Raw genomic sequence first — 20,331 nt, forward strand, 5'->3', positions numbered from 1 at the left:
TGCTGCTTCTGTTTGTGTGTGAGCATATACTGTAATTATTAGTTTTTTACATCCTGGTTTGATTTTCCTTCCTGTCTGCAGATACGACATCTGCATCCAAAAGAACAAGCCCTGTGAAACCCTAGGTAACACACACACACACACACACACACACACACACACATATATTTGTACTTTACAAACACTATACTTACTGTACTATACTTATGAGAACCATCAGTGACATAAAGCATTCCCTCACCCCTAAGCCTGACCGTAACCCTCACAACCGCCTAACCTCAACCAATACACTAAACTCAGCCAAAGATTCTCATTCACAAATACTACAGACCATCTTGCAATGGGATCACGCCAGCCGCAGCGCCAAATCGGGCCAGGGGAGTAAAGTGGGGGGGGGCAATGACCCATTCCCCACTTCCTACCCCCCCTATTTCAGGCGCCCTTGCTCGGACCATAGACTGTATATAAAGATGGACGACATGACGGCTCTCCGAAAGAGAAGCCAAAACATCTCAGGCGATTGATGCATGAGACGTCTGCTCTGAGTGATGCACAGTAGTTGCGCAGCCGGAGGCTCGGAATTGCACGAGAGAGGAGATGTAACTTTAACTTTCCATAACCGTCACCATCTGTTTCTTAGAATATGCCAATTTGATCATAAATATGGTTTTAGAGATGGTTAGTTGTTGTGTCTTTCTTGCCAAACAGCTACCATGGTGCTAACGTAGTAGCTAGGTGGATCACGCTAAAAAGCTGTGGCCGTGCTCGGCTCGTGATTGGCTTGGGTGGGTGTGTGGGTGGGACCTCAATACCGCGGCTCCAACCCCCCACCCCGATCACTACTGCTCAGACTCTGGCTCCAAATGACGTCAAAATCTCAAGATGGCACCTCCTGTATCCTGGATATTTTGGCTTCACTTTTGTACAGTGGGAGGAAGTGGAGACGCATCGTCCAACTCTATATATATATATGTACCGTTGCTATGGGCGCAGTTACTAACTCAGACTCTGGCGGACCATTTTTGTGTAAAATTATGGATTTCTTAAGTAAGTAGCCATGTAATAAGCGGGATAATGTACAGCTAGCGGGCCATTTCTGTGAAATAAACTCTGAGAGGGTGATGCGGGTGGACCCCTGAACAACGAGAGGCTCGCTGTATATTATCACTTACATAGTCTATGGCTTGGACCACACCCATCTTCGAACTCGACCTCCGATTTTATCTCAACTACACACCTGTAAAGTTTCGTGACAGCATCGTGCATGTTTGCGACGCTATCGCGGTTACAAAATGTCCACAGAAATATAAAAAACGCCTCTGTAGTAGTTCCTTCTACAGTCGGTGTTACAGGACAACATGTTGCCATGGTGACACACACACACAGGCTCACATGGTGAAAACAATACCAGCTTCGCTGTTGCAGCTGATAATCATACAAATCAAGCATGTCATGGTTCATTTATAGCAAGGCGTATTATGTGTGTTGATGTTGTATCTGAATAATTAAAAAGGTGTTGGACTCAGCTGAGAAAGCCAGACTACTCCAGACTGAACATTTTAAGTCTCTCTCACTCACCCATAAATTGAGATTTGGAAGGTTTTGTGTGTCAGTCTGTATGCTTCCTATAATATTGATGGTTTACAGTCAGAGGAGATATATTCATATCATATTCATATGTGTGTGAGACAGGTCTAGCTCCTGTAGGAGGGATGTGTGAGCCAGAGAGGAGCTGCAGCATCAATGAGGACATCGGCCTGGGAACAGCCTTCACCATCGCCCACGAGATAGGACACACGTGAGTCAAACACACACACACACACACACACACACACACACACACACACACGCACACACACGCAGTAAACTGGCCATTTTCTGAAAGTTTTCAGGCTTATCTCTATTTTTGAAAAACATAAATCCATTTAGTGTCACATATCTTTCAACGGACAGTCTTATATCTGAGGCTTAATAAAGGCCTGATGAGTGAAATCAAAGTGCAATTAGTTTGTAACAAATTCATTTTATTTTAATTTATCTTCACTGCAGGATTGATAAATATATAATGTATGTATAATGTATAATAAATAATCGCGATCTCAATATTGACCACAACAATCGTGATTATGATTTTTGCCATAATCGACCAGCCCTAGGTTGGATATGTTTTAAGTGGACTTGCATCATCCACATGTCTGATGACTGAAAGGGGTATTAGTCTTGTTTAACAGTATATAAAAGGTTATGTTAAATCTTTCAGGACAAGTTTCCACAATGTTGCATGCAGAGATCATGCACATTAAGCTACGACCCACTAAGACTGTAGAGGAGAAGTTCATAACCCTGTGTCCTGCGGTAACACTGAATCCCTACCAGATCAGTGGTTGTTGTTCTTGAGCTGAGGCTGGAGATGTCTCATTCGTCCTTTTCTTGTGTTCTGGTCTGAGATGATCCCTTCCCTCCTCAGATTACACCTCCAGATCTCCAGAGAGAGATTATGTAATCTCTAACACCATGAGTCATCTTCATCCGCTGACAATGTGTTAATAGTTGTATATTTTCTTTCAGTCACACTATTTATATGTGGAGTTAGTTACATGTGGCGTTTTGGTGCAGCACCTGGAGATGCCTGTTTTTTTTTATATACCTAGATGACAAGGAAAATGTGTTTTACTCATTTGCCTGGTATAGCTGATCTATATCACTTAGTAACAAGCCATTTTGTCTGCCTGTATGCGTTACTTCTGTCATGAATGCAGTAAATCAAGAGAGGTTTCTGATTTTATCCCTCTTTTTTTCCTGAGAAAAAACATGGAGTTGGTTTATTTTTGGGGAGCACTTGCTCAGAGTAATTGAGTGTCCCATTGCATTATGTCTGCACACAGCCCCGAGAAGTATTAAGGCAGATGGTGGATCATTCGGGGTCCTGCCTCCCTAATGATTAACACAGGTCGCTTTCGAGTACTGCGACCACAAGGCTCACTAGCCAACATGACTGGTCATACTGCTGATATATACAATCTGTTTCCTCGACCTCAACACAATTAACATTTGTTTTTAATTGTTATATAAATTGTTTTGACATCACAGTGCGGCCTTAGATTAAATGCAGACATGTTTGTGGTCGAGGGTACCCACATGAAAAGACAAGACTGACCAAGACAGAAATGACTCAGCAGAGGGATGAAAAGCTTTCAGAACATTTATATTTCAGGCTCAAATGCTGCTACTGTGAGTTATCGCTGTCTGGACCACTAACACTCTGTGACTTCATACAGTTTGGTAAACTATCAGGATATAATAACATTTTTATATCCTTTTATCATATCATGTTGAACATGGAGCATTCTGAATAACTAATGATCTTTTTGACAATACTTTTAGGGCCGCAACTAACGCTTATATTCATTGTTCATTCATCTGTTGATTATTTTCTCGGTTAACTGTTTAGTTGTTTGTCTATAAAATTGTGAAAAATGTCGTTCAGTGTTTCCTCAAATGTCTTGTTTTGTCCACGACTTAAAGATGTTAAGTTTACTGTCACAGAGGAGTAAAGAAACCAGAAAATATTCACATTTAAGAAGCTGGAATCAGAGAGTTTTGACTTAAAAAAAGAAAAACAAATACTCAAACAGATTAATCAATTGACAAAACAATGAATGATTTAATTGAGATATAATTGCAAGATTAGTCACTAAAGAAAATAGTCATTCATTTCCAGGTCAGGTGTGTTAGTTTCATATTTTGTGAGTATTTTCACAATACTATCATATTAAGAAAGAATGTAAACTTGACTAGAGTTGCAACTAACGATTATTTTCACTATTGATCCATCTGATGATTATTTTATCGATTAATTAATTCATTTTGTTATCTATAAAATGTCAGAAAATAGTGAAAATTATCAACATTTTCCCACAGTCCTTTGTGATGTCATCAAATGCCTTGTTTTGTCTGAAAATATTTAATTTACAGTGATATAACAAAGAGAATCGCAGCAGATACTCACATATCCATTTTTGCCAGATTTAGTCTATTATCAAAATGGTTTTATTTTGTCGATTGACTATTTGATTCAATGGTTGCAGCTCTAAACTTGACCTTACATTATGCAGTGTTGCTGTCGTTGTTTTGTTTGTTGTCAAGAAGTTGACCCCTTTTCAGTTTGTACAGTTTAAAAGGCCACCGCATGGTGTAAATAGAAAACCTGCGAGGCTCAGAGTCCCAATGAACAGATCTGAATATAGTGAAGACCACTGTCCTATGATGATAATAATGAAACATGTGGACATAGATTTTTGATAGATGAAGTTAAACATTTGTTACAGCTGTGGAATTTAATGTCAAAAATCATATTTCCTGCAGGTTTATGATTCAGGTCATATATCCTTTCTGTGGTTTCATGTTAATTTAAAGCATTTATTCAAATTGGACTCTGACTGGCACTCGACTGCTGACAATCAAGCAGCATGTCTGTTCTTTCGATCCCACTCAGTTATCCACAGCGATCTTTTTTCCACTGCCCCCGTCCCCCGCTGCAGCGACTATTACCGGTCCACGCGCCCTCAAAGTGTTGTCACTGTATCATCATCGGCTTTAGGTTTGGGATGAACCATGACGGTATGGGGAACGCCTGCGGGCCCCGCAGCCAGGAGACCGCCAAGCTGATGGCTGACCACATCACCATGAAGACCAACCCGTTCATCTGGTCCGCATGTAGCCGTGATTACATCACCAGCTTCCTGGAGTGAGTCAGCCTATCAGATATCTGCAACACCACAAAATCATTTGGTAATTAGAGGTTTGAGAAAGAAAAATGCACTTGGATGTCAGAGTAACATTTTTGGTGGTCAGAGAAGCACTCAAGTAACGGATGGATCTTGACAGTAGGCAAATCAATTTAATTATCTGTAGCCTGTTCAGTGTTTCAATAAAACTCTATTACTTTGGATATTCTCAGAACAAACTACTGAAACATCCCCAGTTATTGTGTATTTTAATCTCACTCCTTTTTGGTGTGCTTTAGCTCAGGTATGGGCTCCTGTCTGAACAACGTCCCCCCCAAGCAGGAGTTTGTGTACCCCACCACAGCACCGGGTCAGGCCTACGACGCAGACGAACAATGCCGCTTCCAGTACGGCGTCAGATCTCGGCAATGTAAATATGCGGTGAGTACTCTGTCTACACTTAACTACTTTTCATTCCTCTTTCAGCTTACTTCTTCTCTTCTCATGAGTGCGTGTTTGCAGGCGTGCCTCCCTGATATGAACAACCTCATTGCTTGTAATTTTATGTCATAATATTGATATATATATATACTGTACATATACACACACACACATCTATTGATATAGTAACATTTCTTGAAAATTACTTGATAATATAACCAGGCAGGAATGTCTGTTTTTATCTAACCCTGACAATTTAAAACTAACAAATTAAGGCATTTCCTCACATCAATGCAAGATATAATAAAAACACAAGAGTCACCAGCCACGTTAGCAGCTCTGTGAGGCTGTACTTAGGCAACAGAGCTTTGAGATAAATGTTAACTTCGGGTATAATGTTTACATTGGTCACCATCTTAATTTAACAGCTGAGACAGATAGGAATGCCATTAGCTTTGCAGGTATTTGGTCATAAACCAAAGTATTAAACATATTTTTTGCCAATCCATCCAGTAGTTGTTGAGATAATTCAGTCTGGACCGAAGTGGCCGACCAAACAAACAGCAGAGCGACTTTGCCATCCATAGAGTGATATTGCCCACAATGACCTAATACACCCAGGGATAGCTTACACCTATAAACGGCAATGCAAAATCTCTCATAAAATGATATTGTCTCAAGTTAAATTGTTATAGGTATCGTCCAACTCAAATTTCTGGTTGGAAATCTTCTGTTTTCTTTCTCCCAAGTCCTTCAAACAAGTTGTGTTCTGCAAAAGGGTGACCCCAGTTTTTCAGTCTGAAACTGTCTTAACCCTACAGCAATTACAGCTTTCTCAAGTTCTCACTTTTGCATTTTATTTTTAAAAAGAAAAATCACACAGGTAGCTCTAAATGGATATTAGGGCTGTCCTCGACTCACCAAAGAAATTCTTAGTCAACTAATCTATTAGTTGATTTAATCGTCATGTCTGTAAAACTGTTTCTCCACAAAAAAACACACATCAATCTTGTGTTTACCAGAGATGTGCTCATACGTTTCTTAGAAAGCCGTTGATGGCTTTGTCAACAGTGCCATAAAACAGACCTGATGAAGCCTCTTTGATGTTGTGGAAAAGATTGAAATAATAAGCACAGTTCCCCCTCCAGCTTTTTAATTTATTTTTTACGATGAAATCAGACTGACATCATCTTTTTCTTTTTGCTGACTCATTCCCAATTAAAGTTTTTTACCTCACTGCTGACTCCTGATTTGTGTTCCCCCGGCTCTCTCCTTTAAGTCGGCCTCTCTGACAACATGAAACATCTTGCAATACCTTCCCTGAGTATCATCCACTTTATGGCTTGGTCAACTTTTATAGGACCAGGTTCAGAGTGAATGGACATCTGGAACAGCATGCAGCTTTATAGACTCATTACTATAGATACTATGTGGTCAGAGCATATGTACACAATAAAACATAATCCCAGGCAGGTTCTAGGCATCGCTGGAGAGTAGGGTGAACGTTAGTGCGTCTGCTCTTATGTCTTCATAATGAGTTTATATAGAAGCTCTCTGACAGGTTGTCTCTCTCTCCTGTGTTTTTATTCTCCTTCCACACACAGGAAGTCTGTAGCGAACTTTGGTGTATGAGCAAGAGCAACCGTTGCATCACCAGCAGCATTCCTGCTGCAGAGGGAACCATCTGTCAGACCAACACCATAGAGAAAGGGGTAAATACGGAAATTAACCTCTTACATTGTTCTTCTTAGAGTTAGAGCTGAATGGGCCCTTTCGCCACACAAGAAAGGTTTAATGTGGCTGGTGTAGGTGGGAGGATTTTGTTCATCTGGGACTGGTTCTCCTTGACTCTCACAATAACATAAAAGCTGCACTTGTACTTGTGCTGACTCATCGTGGCTGTTGTTTTGTTTTGATAACATGGTTTCCAATAAAAATACCTACGTGATTGACCATTTTAAAAGACCCTGAAAACATAAACAAAGTTAAAGTAACTGTTCTTGGGGTTGCAGGATATCTTGTATACTTCTTGAGAGTGTGACAATTTGCTTTACAAACTTGAAAAGTAGTTTCAATATTAAAAAAAGAATGGCGTCACTGTTTATGTGTGAATTCTATGTATCTGAATATGTGTATACTGTAAATATATGTGTGTTTGTGCTGCAGTGGTGCTACAAGAGGATGTGTGTGGCGTACGGGACTCGTCCGGAGGGCGTAGACGGGGGCTGGGGTCTGTGGTCACCCTGGGAGGAGTGCAGCAGGACCTGTGGAGGGGGTGTCTCCTCGTCTATCAGACACTGTGACAGCCCCAGGTACGGGTCTCACCTGTGACCAGTCTGAAAGACATCACTCTACCCGGTGGATCAGCTTGTGATACTCAAGTTTTTAACTTTAAAAATACTGGATATCTCAGAATCAGCACATAGAATAGCTCTTTGAATGTAACAGGGAAATTATCTACAGTACCTAGAGAATAGATAGTAGTTGTAGCATTGTGCCAAATACAACACACTACTCTACAGGATAGCTAATGATTTTTTCAAATCAATCTTAAAGAGGACCTATTATGCTTTTGTGATTTTTCCCTTTCCTTTAGTGTGTTGTTTAGTTTTTTGTGCATATAAAAGGTCTGCAAAGTTATAAAGCCCAAAGTCCACACCAAAGGGAGTTACTCTCCCTCACAGAATCACCGCTCCTGAACTGCCTGAAACGCCTCACTTGAAGTCCCGCCTTTTCTTCGGCAACATGGTGATGTCACCAAGTAACACATTTGCATAATACCCGCAGAGCGGCTAGTTTGGCACGTTTTTTGAACATTAAAGCATGTAAACATGTTCTAGCAGAAACCCAAAATACAAGTAAGCACCTGAAAATCAGCATAATAGGTCCCCTTTAATACAATACTCACATATGTTCATTGAAGAAGTTATGTTTCTCCTGTCCATTCTGGCTGATACTCTCATAGAGCAACTAATCTGTAAGAGATGAGGGACAAAATCCACAGTCCACGTTCTGTACAAAAATGATAATAAAGTTCAGCTGTACATACAACATACAGGAAGTATCCTTCCAACACGGGTTAGAAAGGAAACACCCAGCCTCATATTAGATTCAGATGAACTTTAGAATACATTTTTGCACAGAGAGAGGACTTTAGCTTGTGTCCATCTCTTACAGTGTAGTCACTCTATGATGTTGCCTCAGCAGGGATTAAATATAAAGACACATACCTCTTTCAAACATATATTTGGCACATTTTTGAGTGTTGATTTAAGATAAACTTGAAAAATCCAAACACATCTTTTGAAATGTGAACTTGTCTCAGTACCCCTTTAATTGTAATACTTTTTTTTCGATTGAGTATTTGTGAAATTGTAATGTTTTCATTGATGGACAGGTGGATATCCAGTGGTTTTCAATCAGAACATTATACCCCCAGTGTGGTTTCTGCTCGGCCACCAAGAAAACAAGATTTTCTGTATTAGTTATGTAAACAATCGGCAAACTATTTGCACACTAAATTATTGTGAGCCAATAGGGGACTGTTATGAAAGACAATTTATAACACTCAAATATAGATATGTGCTACGTTACATATGAAACAATGATCCCAGTCAGTTCCAAACATTGAGGTACAGTATAAGGAAGAAAAAGAGCACTGGTATCAGCCAGTACCTCAGGTTTGGGAAGTGGAATTGGTATCAGCAAAGATAAAGTTAGACTGCTTCATCCTGAGAAAGTTGCTCCTCAGTTTTACCTGCGAGAGGAAACTGGAAGAACATGCAAACTCAACGCAGACAGCACCAGGGCTTAGATTTATTTCCAGGCAGCAGTGCCACCGTTTTAATCGTGTATGAAATAATTCAGATAGTCTGAATCATCACCAAACGACTAGCAGATTTGCTTTTTGAATCACCGTCACCAGATCCCTCATCTTGAATTGATTCAACTGGACTGAATTGACCCAAATCTGAGGCCAACGGTGTTCTTTCGCATCATCTCTGAGCATCGTTTGCACATTTGCGTTGGCTCCATTCGGCTTCAATCTGTTGAAAGTTTAGCAGAGGCAGCCATTTGACGGTGGCTGGCTCTGGCTTCCTTCTCAGCTGTTTTTTTTTTTATGTAGAGGTGTTGTGGTGATGGTCTGTGATAAAGCAATAAAAGAGACAGACAGTGAGATTGGAAACACACATGAAGGCAGACAAAGCAGAGATCAGGAGCCAGTGTTGTGTGGTGATGTGATGGAGGTTAGATCGTGTTAAATTGTACTCAGATGTGACTGACTGGCCTGATTCTCTTTGTGTTTGGTTGAAGGCCAACTATTGGTGGAAAGTATTGTCTGGGGGAGAGAAAGCGCTTCAGGTCCTGCAATATTGATGTGAGTATCGCTGCTCTTCATCGTCATCATCGAGTCAACATACAGTAATCACAATGGCATGGGACTCTGCTTGAATTTGTTTGTAAAATATATATAAATATATATTACAGGAGTGCCCTGCAGGCTCTCGGGATTTCCGGGTGATTCAGTGCTCTGATTTCGACAGCGTTCCTTTCCGAGGAAAGTTTTACACCTGGAAGCCGTACAGAGGAGGTGAGTGAGTAACCAATCTCTGTGTGAGAATAGCTGTAAGTGTGTGTATGTGTGTTTATTTGCACCATGGTGATCTCTACTGCAGATTGCTTCACCTTAACATGTCCCTCAGCTCCATGGGGTGTTTTAGCGTCTTTCAGCTCATTGTTTTTGTCTTTTCTTGCAACAGACAAATGTTTTCAGCAAAAACTAAACCCAATCAGTTGGTGTAAATTTACATTTAAATTAGGGCTGTCCAAGTTAACACCATAATAATGCGTTAACGCAAAGTCATTTTAATGCCACTAATTTCTTTAACGCAATTTGCTATTTTTTTAGATTGTAGCGTGGCGCGAAGGAGGCTAAATAACGCTCCAAACTTATGCTACATTTTTGGCCATTTTCAAAGGGCTACCTTGACCTCTGTCCTCTGGACATGTGAATGAAAATGATTCAACTTTTGCCCATGGTCTAGTGTTAAAAAAGTTAACAAAAATCGCAGTAAATCATAATATTGAATCGCAATACTTATAAATCACAATACATATCGAATCGGCACTTGATGGTATCAAATCAGGAGATAGGTGTATCGTCCCAGCCCTAGTTATTTCAATAAAAACTAATTCAAGTCTTCTCTGACTCTGAGATAATGTATCATATCGTCGCTGTTTCACCAGTTTGCCAGAGGAAAGAAAAGACAACCAAGACGTTGATTTAGGAGAAAAGTTGAGAATATTTAAGCTGAACAGATGAAAATGGACAGAAAGATTTAAACCAAGAGTTGATGATGACAGGAGACAAACAGAAGTCAGGAGAAGGAGAGTAGTGTGTGTGTGTGTGTGTGTGTGTGTGTGTGTAGAGAGAGAGAGAGAGAGAGAGAGAGAGAGAGGAGAAAGTGAATCGAAGCTGCAGACTCCCGCCTGTCTGGCCCGCAGATGCTGGCTGCAGAGAGCCATGCATTCCCACAATGCCTTGCGAGAATTCCTCGCTCCTGATGAGCACTACGCTGGACGTGAAAGATAAATAGTTTCAACGACATAACTGCCTTTAATCTAGCCCTCCAATAACATAATGGCTTACAGAGATGGCCGGCCAGCCAACTCCAACTTCAGGCAACAAGTGCTCCTTTCATCAAGTCAGCTGATTTTACAATGGAAATCCCTTGCAGCTGTTAAAATAGGAACGGTGCCATAGACTCTGCCCCGCGTTAAGGCCAGATCACACCGCCCAGCCCCTTCCCTGTCCTCTGCAGCCCTCTCACTCTCCTCAAATTCTCATTTCAGCTTCCCTCCTTTCACTTTCAGCCTCTAACTCAGGGAAGACAGCTTCCTTTTCTTTTTCTTTGTCTTCACTGCTCTGGTCTCTCCTTCGCTCACTTTATTCAGTTCACCATTATGCAATCTCTCTCTCTCTCTCTCTCTCGCTCTCTCTCTCTCTCTCTCTCTCTCGGTCTCTCTCCTGACACTGAGAACAGAGGCAGCCTTTCTCTCTCGGCTCAGGCAGCCAAGGACAGTTCATTAAAAAAGGTCTGTCGTTTAAGCAGCTTTTTTTTTAACAAACAAGCTGCTCCACATTGCTGTTCTCAGTCCAACAGCCTTCACATTCAACCTTCACACTCCATACAACACACCCTGCAAGCTATGATACACACACACACACACACCCTTGTGCAAGCCACGATTGCCCTGCCAAAGCAAGGCACCATGGGAATTGTAGTTTTCCGTGGTCTGACCACTTTATCGTCTGCAGGCCGTGCCAGTACATACTCTCTCTCTCTCTCTCTTTCTCTCTTTCTCTCCTTCCCAGTACATACTGTACCTGCTTCAGCGCTGCCAGCACAAACAAACACAGCCCAGACTGATGTCAACAGCCACTCAAATAGTGGAGCTGTTGGCGAGCTGCACAGATGAATGAAGGATATATACCACTTGGCTGGAGAACACCTCTAGCAACAGTGTGTGTGTGTGTGTGTGTGTTTCCCTGACTTGAGCTACCTTCGGGGACACATTTCAGACTAAAGACAGGAGACGAACAGAAGTCAGGAGACGGAGAGCAGTGTGTGTGTGTGTGTGTGTGTGTGTGTGTGTGCGTGTGCGTGCGTGCGTGTGATACGGCAGTGAAAGGAATACTGAGAGTGAAAGGATGATAGTAATATGTACATTCATGTATATGTACATGTAGGTGTGTGTATATTTATGAGTTGTCTTTGACACAGTGCATTTACAGATCACTTACATCATTACTTACATCACGTCAGTGGAGCCACTAAATACTAGGGCTGTCCCGAATACCATTTTTTGGGCTTCAAAGCTTCAGTGAGAAATATTCCAAAGTATTTGAAGCTTTGCGGCGCAGATGTGTCCAGCTCCCCCCTTTCAATGCCGCTGCCACACTACTGTACACACATCAAGCAGCGATATCCATCTGAAAATAACTAATAATAAATAATGTTGGATATTAGTTGTAGGAAAAAAATCGATTCACTTATGTATCGTACATATCCCTTATAAATTAAAAAGAAAATACCACTAATTTGTGGGAAATGTCTATTCTTTGATTTTTGGGTTGCTAGAAAAAATGTAGTAAATAATGCCTAAAAATGACTGATATATTTGACTTCAGGACATCTCTGACTACATACATGCTGAGAATCAAAGATTTTATTGTATTAATTTAATATATTTTTCAAATTAAAAGTTCCTAGAAGTGTATGATTCAACTTTTCCCATGTTCAAGTGTTAAAAATGTTAACAAAAATTGCAATAAATCATAATATCAAATCGCAATACTTTAAAATCGCAATACATATTGAATCGGCAACCAAGTATCGTGATAGTATTGAATCGGGAGATAGGTGAATCGTCCCAGCTCTATTGGATATGAATAATGCCAAAATGGTCTGGTTGCAGGTTCTTATTTGATAGTAAATTATTAAATGTATTTGCATTTTGAACCAAAATAAGTTGTTTGAATGTGTCACTTTGGGCATTTTGATGTGCACTTTCACTACTCTGTGACATCAATTAATTATCAGCTATTAGTTAAAAAGCATATTTTTGGAACAATTGTATATTGATATATGTCTTTATTGTTTTTTTTTTACATTTATTACATTTTATTTTAGAAATCTATTTGTGATTATTTTAGGTTAAGTTAAAATGTCAGTTCAAATTCAGTATCATCTATTTTATAAGAGTGGTGTAGAGGGAATCAAGCCACTAACCTTGGTGATATCAGTGTCTCGATATACTGCACCCGTTCTCAGTGCTGTCTGTGCATACAGTATTTGTATACATTCATTGAAGTAGTGTGTGTATTCGAGGGGAAGCAGAGACCTAATCACATTCAGCTGCTTGTTCTCTGGTTGTCAGCACTGAAAAACATTTCCTAGCAGACTCTTCTCTCTCTCATCCTAACTTTTCTCTCTGCACCTCTCTAAAGGATGTTTTGCATTCAGCAGAACATGTGCGAAGGACTTGCAAGCAGTCACACATGTCAATATGACACTATTTGCCACATGCCTCATTGAATAATAGATTACAGATTGTGTTGAAACATATCCTGAAAAACAACCTTCCTAAATAGGTTTGACTACATCGTCTTTACTGTCATATTTAAAGCTGGCTTCATGTCTGATGTCTGTGGTCCTTCATTCATAAATCAGGTATTCAAAAACAAATTAAACACCTAACATGACTTGCAGAGCTGTTGGTGAACCTGCGGCTTAGTGCAGGAATTCAGTTTTTGGGCAGCTGACTGCGTTCTCAGTGACTATTTCATTAGCCTACATTCAAATTTGGCACAGTTTGTGATATTTGCATCAGCTCAGACTGCAGATTACTGGCCGCAAGCGAGCAGGCTGATGAAATGTCAGTTCTTGGAGAGAAAAGTGCCTTGACCCCTTTTCCATGACATTCAATTGGCAAAGATCTTATTTGAGGGGCATCGGGGAAACAAACAAAGCCAGTATACTGATGTTTTAGTGTTGACAAAACAATCTCACCTCAGGCTCAGTTTAGTATCCGTTCCGGACGTTTCAATCACAGCAGGTAGAAGTTGCAAGTTATCATTTAAATGTAGCTGTTGAAATTTCCATTTTTTCTTGAAGGAATTATCTTCTACTGATCATGTCAGCTAATCTTGATGATGTTTTATACTATAGTATGAGCTGCTTGATTATCGCAAAAAACCTAATCACGATTATTTCGGTCAATATTGAGATCACGATTATTTAACATGATTAATAACGACTTTGGAAACATCCTGGGTTTAGAAGAACATTTTGTAGAATACATTTTAAAGTTAAATGCATCAATCTGGTAGGGGTGTAAGAAAATATTTAAAAAAATCGAATATCGCAATATTATGTTTTGTGATACTGTATCGATTCTCAAAAACATTGTATCAATTTTTTATTCATAGTTGACATGCAAAGATTAACTCAGTCAATACTTCATTTCATTTGCAACGATATGCACCCTCTCAGTGTGTGTCCTCTCACAGTAGTGCTACTTTATGATGTTGGATGTTACAGGGACTGTGATAAATGCAAACGCAGATCCCAGTGTTCTGATTGCATAATTGCATTTTTACTCAGATTTTATGCATATGGTGTTGTGTTCTTTATACTATCACAGTTTTCCTAAAATTAGATTTAAAAAATCGCAATATATCGCCTTGCTTACAGTATCGCAATATATTGAATCGTTGCTCCCGTATCATGATACGATACGTATCGCCCTACGATGAAGAACTCTGTGCTCTTGTAAACAATTTAATTGTTAAGACATTAGTTGTATAGATATGAATGGTGATGACACGGCAAAAAAAAAGTCACACCCACAAAGCATGGTAAAAGAGACGAGGTGGAGACGGCAAAAGCGCACCGCTATAAAGGAAAGTGGTGCGCTTGATTTATAACACAAGACAAAAACAAGAGTGTCATTGGGAAACGGAATGCAGCACAATAAACGTTTTATGTCGATTATCTTGTTTTCATAATCATTGGAAGCCAAAATTGTAATTGAAATTCAATTAATTGCACAGCCTTAGTATGAGAGGACTTTTTGTCCCAAAGTTCAGTAAATCAATGCAATAACAAACTAAAATAAAAAGTGTTTTGTTAGAGATCTCGTGAATCTGTCTTGTGATATAATATTTTTAAAAATGCTTCTTTTCTATTGAACATTTTTCATCTGTGACCCTGTGCGTGTGTGTATAGATTTGTGTAGACAAACCGTACATGTGTACTGAAGTTACATTTGTGTCTGTGCTTTAATGTGTTTCTGTCCATGTTTATGTGCTATAATGTGGATAGATCTGGTATATTGATACTGTATTACATGCTCCCTGTGTGTGTGTGTGTGTGTGTGTGTGTGTGTGTGTGTGTAGGTGGGGTGAAGCCTTGTTCTCTCAACTGCCTGGCAGAAGGATACAACTTCTACACAGAGCGTGCTCCAGCCGTGGTGGACGGCACGCCTTGCCGAGACGACTCTCTGGATGTGTGTGTAAACGGAGAGTGTAAGGTGAGATCAGACCTCTCTGTGTGTGTTTGTAAGCACCCATGCAAGCGTTTGATTGAAATACACTCGAGCCATTAGACGTCTGCATGCGAGCCGACGGTTTAAGCTGAAGCAGCAGAATAGAGGGATTAACACAAGACTGAGATAATATTGTTTATACTCGCCCTCTAGACTCTGGACGGCCGCCACTGTCTAGTTTACACACTGACTGCTGACGATCATCACAATCAGCTGCTTAACTGAGAAATTGTCTTAACTTTGGCAGCGATCTTAGATTCCCATTACCGATGCTCTCTCTTAATCTCGGCTGTTAATGAAAACAAAACATCTAACCGCTGCTCATTTTGAAGTGGAGACAACCTGGAACCCATTCTGACACCCACATGGCCCATTTGTTAAAGGACGTAGACCAAAAAAAACGACACTAATGGTAATAGAGGCGCAGTTTACGTGGATGCTGTTGATTCCCAATCTGTTGTTAGTTCTACTTGTTGTTTATTTTGGATGTAGCTCTTCTCCAAAAAGTAAGCCCAAGCTTTGGACGGGGGAGAAATAGATGTGAGGACAGAAGAAAAAAGCTTCAGCTTGTTGTTTTGTGGTTGCCTGCTGAGTGCCAAGAGATTTCATTTTTCAGCTCCCCCTTCTCCTGCCTCTTACCCCCCATGATATCTCTTTATTTCAAGAGTCTCGGGGGTTAGCTGGACTCATCCAAAAAGAGGATTTTGTTTATCAACATCTCCTCTGTTCTCTCCTCCTGCACCTTTCCTCTGTTTTTCCCTCTGCTCTGTTCTGCTCTGGAGGAACTCAGTGACCCTCCAGCTCAGCTGTTAGTCTGTCTGCACTGCAGGCAGGCTTTCATTCACTGCGGCCTTTTTATCTCTCTCTCTCTTTTTCTCTTTCCCTTTCTGACTCTCTACATCCATTCCTCTAATTCTCTCTCCATGTCCCGCCTTTTTTTCTCTTTCACTTCCTTTTACTTGCGACTTTTCCTGTCTGCAATCCAGTCAGAGCTCCTCTCCTTCTGCTTTATCATCTCACCTCTCGTATGTTTTATGTGCACATAAAACTTCAAACACACTGTAGAGGAATCGCTTTCTTATGTTTGCAGCTTCATGATGGTTTCTGTTCTAAGTTTTGGGGTCTGGCAGTGAAGAGAGGGTAGAAACAGAAGGAGAAATGTTGGAGAACAACAACATGTTGCTGCAGACAAAAGGCACGTCTGTCAGAACCCCCTTTTCCCGGATCTCTTGAACAAAATATAGACTGCCAGATTTACAAGGAAAAAAGCGTTGTGCCGCAGTGTTCAGGTGCAGTCAGCTCCTGGACTGCACCTGGTACTAAACCTTCAGATGGACTCTGCGAGTGAATGAGAGCTCATAAGTGCAGTTCAGATGGATTTCTATCGGATCACTATGCTCTGAAAAGAAATGATAACGTAGTGTTCTTGATTACAAAATTACAACTCCACCTTAGAAAAACTGTTGCTATAACTCAAGATTAGGCCTGTCAAAGTTAACACGATAATAACGCGTTAATGTATTTTAGCGCCACTACACTTTTCAATGCATTAACACAATCAGATCTTTCGGAGGTTGTAGCGGGCTCAGTTTTAAAGCTAGAGTGAAGATATTGGCATCATATGAAAACTAGACATATAATAAATAATATACTAAATAACGCTCCAAACTTAGGCTCAATTTTGGCGAGGAAAAACTGTCATGGCCATTTTCAAAGGGGTCCCTTGACCTCTGACCTCATATGTGAATGAAAATGGGTTCTCTGGGTACCCACGAGTCTCCCCTTTACAGACATGCCCGCTTTATGATAATCACATGTAGTTTGGGGCAAGTCATAGTCAAGTCAGCACACTGACACACTGACAGCTGTTGTTGCCTGTTGGGCCTGAATTTGCCATGTTATGATTTGAGCATATTTTTATGCTAAATGCAGTACCTGTGAGGGTAATTAATCACACTTTTTTTTTTATCTGTTCACAATGTACCTCAAAGGGAGATTTGTCAAGTATTTAATTTTATGATCAACATGAAAGTGTGCAAATATGCTTGCTTTATGCAAATGTATATATATATATTTATTATTGGAAATCAATTACCAACACAAAACAATGACAAATATTGTCCAGAAACCCTCACAGGTACTGCAATTAGCATAGAAAATATGCTCAAATCATAACATGGCAAACTGCAGCCCGACAGGCAACAACAGCTGTCAGTGTGTCAGTGTGCTGAATTGACTATAACTTGCCCCAAACTGCATGTGATTATAACAAAGTGTGCATGTCTGTAAATGGGAGACTCGTGGGTACCCATAGAACCCATTTTCATTCACATATCTTGAGGTCAGAGGTCAAGGGACCCCTTTGAAAATGGCCATGACAGTTTTTCCTCACCAAAATTTAGCGGTACCTCGTAGCATTATTTAGCGTTCTTCCCGCATGACTTGGTTGGTACCAATGGTATTCCATTCCATTTAGTTTCATATGATGCCAGTATCTTCACTCTAGCTTTAAAACTGAGCCCGCTACAACCTCCGAAAGATCGATTGCATTAATGTGTTATTAATGTGCATTAATGCACTAATGTTGCATTAATGTTAATGCACATTAAAGATTGTGGCATTCTAACACATTTGTGTTAACGCATTATTGTCATGTTAACTTTGACAGCCCTAATATTCTGTATTGTGCTATTGATCCCAATGAGCTCTTGGAAACATTGTCTGCATGTAGACACAAGAGGCCTCCTGCTCGTCGGGACCTAAATCATTTTAACCTTTAATAACTCACCACCGCCACTTAATAAAAGCCACCAGATAACCATGAGGTAAATCACAGTTTCAACTCTGGATTTAGTTTTGGACTGTAATCAGTGTAAAAGTAATAATAAACGTAAGCCTCATTATCCCTCTCTACAATAAGCAGCTGCCATATGAATATATGAGTGTGAGAGCGGTTGCCATTCATTCTCTACACTTTTGTTTAGGTTTGGTTCACTGTGAAACAGTTTGAGTAAAACCACCTGCTCCGCTCATCATGAAACTTATTTATGTCGACAGCTACGAGTTTAGCAACCTAAGAGCATTATGTCTGCACAGGATCAGAAAACACATCTGGACTTACCATCTGATATTTCTGTGTTTGGGAAAAGTGGTCTGGAAGACATTAGAGGTAATCCCTCCGCCCGGCCTCCGACACCTCTCGACTTACTGACTGTGCCCCTTGACCCTGAGTGACCCTGCAGCTCACTCGTTTCTTCCTTCTCGCAGCACGTAGGCTGTGACCGAGTCCTCGGCTCGGACGTTCGCGAGGACCGCTGCCGGATCTGCGGGGGTGACGGGAGCAGCTGTGTGTCTGTGGAGGGACTCCTCAACGACTCGCTGCCTGAAGGAGGTACAGAACTAAAACACTCAAGCACTCATCATCTTATCAATTATGTTTTGGGAGCTGCTGCCACAGAGGTTTCTGCACGTATAGATAAAGATTTAGACTGTCCTGATTTCATTAGCGGGGGGGGGAGTGTTTAAAGTGGATTTGGAACAATCTCTGCTCTTCTGAGAATCCGATTAACGTCAACGTGAGGCATTTACCATGAGAAGTTATGCAACATAATTGCAGTGTTGTCCCAAATATGTGCGCATGCAACATTTGGTTTCTGATATTCTGGACTGTGAATCCGTCTTGGAAAGCTGCCTTGCAATGCGAGTTAGGATACCCCAGACATTCAAAATGTATCGCATAATTGTCTGTTCACATGCAAACTCTGTCCACAGCAGCATACTGTTACAGTTATTTATCTGATAAAGCCAACAAAACTCCACGAAGCTGCAGGAGAATCATTTATTTCAGCACCTGCTGTGCTTAGAGATAAATGATGTGTATATCCAACAGTTGAGAGTTGATGCAGCCCAGATTTAAAGTTGGCATTACATATAGTAGCAGTCACTGGTCTTATCCATCATTGTGTTTACTTTAAGCAGTGTCTTCATGACCACAGTGGACACAGGCGAAACAAATATAACATATTTATTAGATATTATAGATTAATCGCAAATTAAGAAATTTTTTTATCTGTTCAAAATGTACCTTAAAGGGAGATTTGTCAAGTATTTAATACTCTTATCAACATGAGAGTGGGCAAATATGCTTTGTTATGCAAATGTATGTATATATTTATTATTGGAAATCGATCAACAACACAGAACAATGACAAATATTGTCCAGAAACCCTCACAGGTACTGCATTTAGCATAAAAAATATGCTCAAATCATAACATGGCAAATTCAAGCCCAACAGGCAACAACAGCTGTCAGTGTGTCAGTGTGCTGACTTGACTATGACTTGCCCCAAACTGCATGTGATTATCATAAAGTGGGCATGTCTGTAAAGGGGAGACTCGTGGGTACCCATAGAACCCATTTTCATTCACATATCTTGAGGTCAGAGGTCAAGGGACCCCTTTGAAAATGGCCATGACAGTTTTTCCTCACCAAAATTTAGCATAAGTTTGGAGCGTTATTTAACCTTCTTCCCGACAAGCTAGTACGACATGGTTGGTACCAAAGGCCTAAGGCTAAGGTTACCAGTATTTTCACTCTAGCTTTCAAACTGAGCCCGCTACAGCCTAAAAACGCAAGTTGCGTCAAATAAATTAGTGCCGTTAAAATGAATTTGCCATAATGCGTTTATTGTCGCGTTAACTTTGACAGCCGTAGTTTCTGAAAACATTTTATGAGCCATTTAATAATCCATGAAGTTGCTGAATCTGTCTTTATTTTGAATCAACAATGCTTAACTTAAAAGTTTCTCTGGAGTTTCCAGAGGCAGCAAGTGATGCCGGACGCCCCTGATTTGCTTTAAGTAACCTAGATCTCAACTTCATGCAAATGAGGAGCGGCCAACATGAATCCCCGTCTCTGTAATCGCGCCGCCACGCTACCAGAATGCGTATCACGGCTGCATACATAGACAAGGAATGGGAAGCGCAAAAAAGGACAGAGGCTTTGGACACGTACCATAAGAAGAAAAACTCCTTGAAAGATTCTTAGCACATA

General features: G+C 40.5%; 1 protein-coding gene across 4 annotated transcripts in view; it reads left to right on the top strand.

Moving 5' to 3' along the window:
• Positions 1-20,331, top strand: part of adamts10 (ADAM metallopeptidase with thrombospondin type 1 motif, 10) — a 56,479-nt gene that overhangs the window by 26,764 nt on the left and 9,384 nt on the right. For all 4 annotated transcript variants that reach the window (XM_037771012.1, XM_037771015.1, XM_037771014.1 and 1 more), the window contains exons 9-18: positions 82-125; positions 1,693-1,798; positions 4,601-4,747; positions 5,027-5,168; positions 6,773-6,880; positions 7,335-7,480; positions 9,483-9,546; positions 9,657-9,759; positions 15,130-15,263; positions 18,546-18,669. In XM_037771012.1, the coding sequence (XP_037626940.1) occupies positions 82-125; positions 1,693-1,798; positions 4,601-4,747; positions 5,027-5,168; positions 6,773-6,880; positions 7,335-7,480; positions 9,483-9,546; positions 9,657-9,759; positions 15,130-15,263; positions 18,546-18,669 (1,118 nt within the window). The remainder of the gene's footprint in view (positions 1-81; positions 126-1,692; positions 1,799-4,600; positions 4,748-5,026; positions 5,169-6,772; positions 6,881-7,334; positions 7,481-9,482; positions 9,547-9,656; positions 9,760-15,129; positions 15,264-18,545; positions 18,670-20,331) is intronic.

This window comes from Sebastes umbrosus, chromosome 5 (assembly GCF_015220745.1).
Source record: "Sebastes umbrosus isolate fSebUmb1 chromosome 5, fSebUmb1.pri, whole genome shotgun sequence".
NCBI lineage: Eukaryota > Metazoa > Chordata > Actinopteri > Perciformes > Sebastidae > Sebastes > Sebastes umbrosus.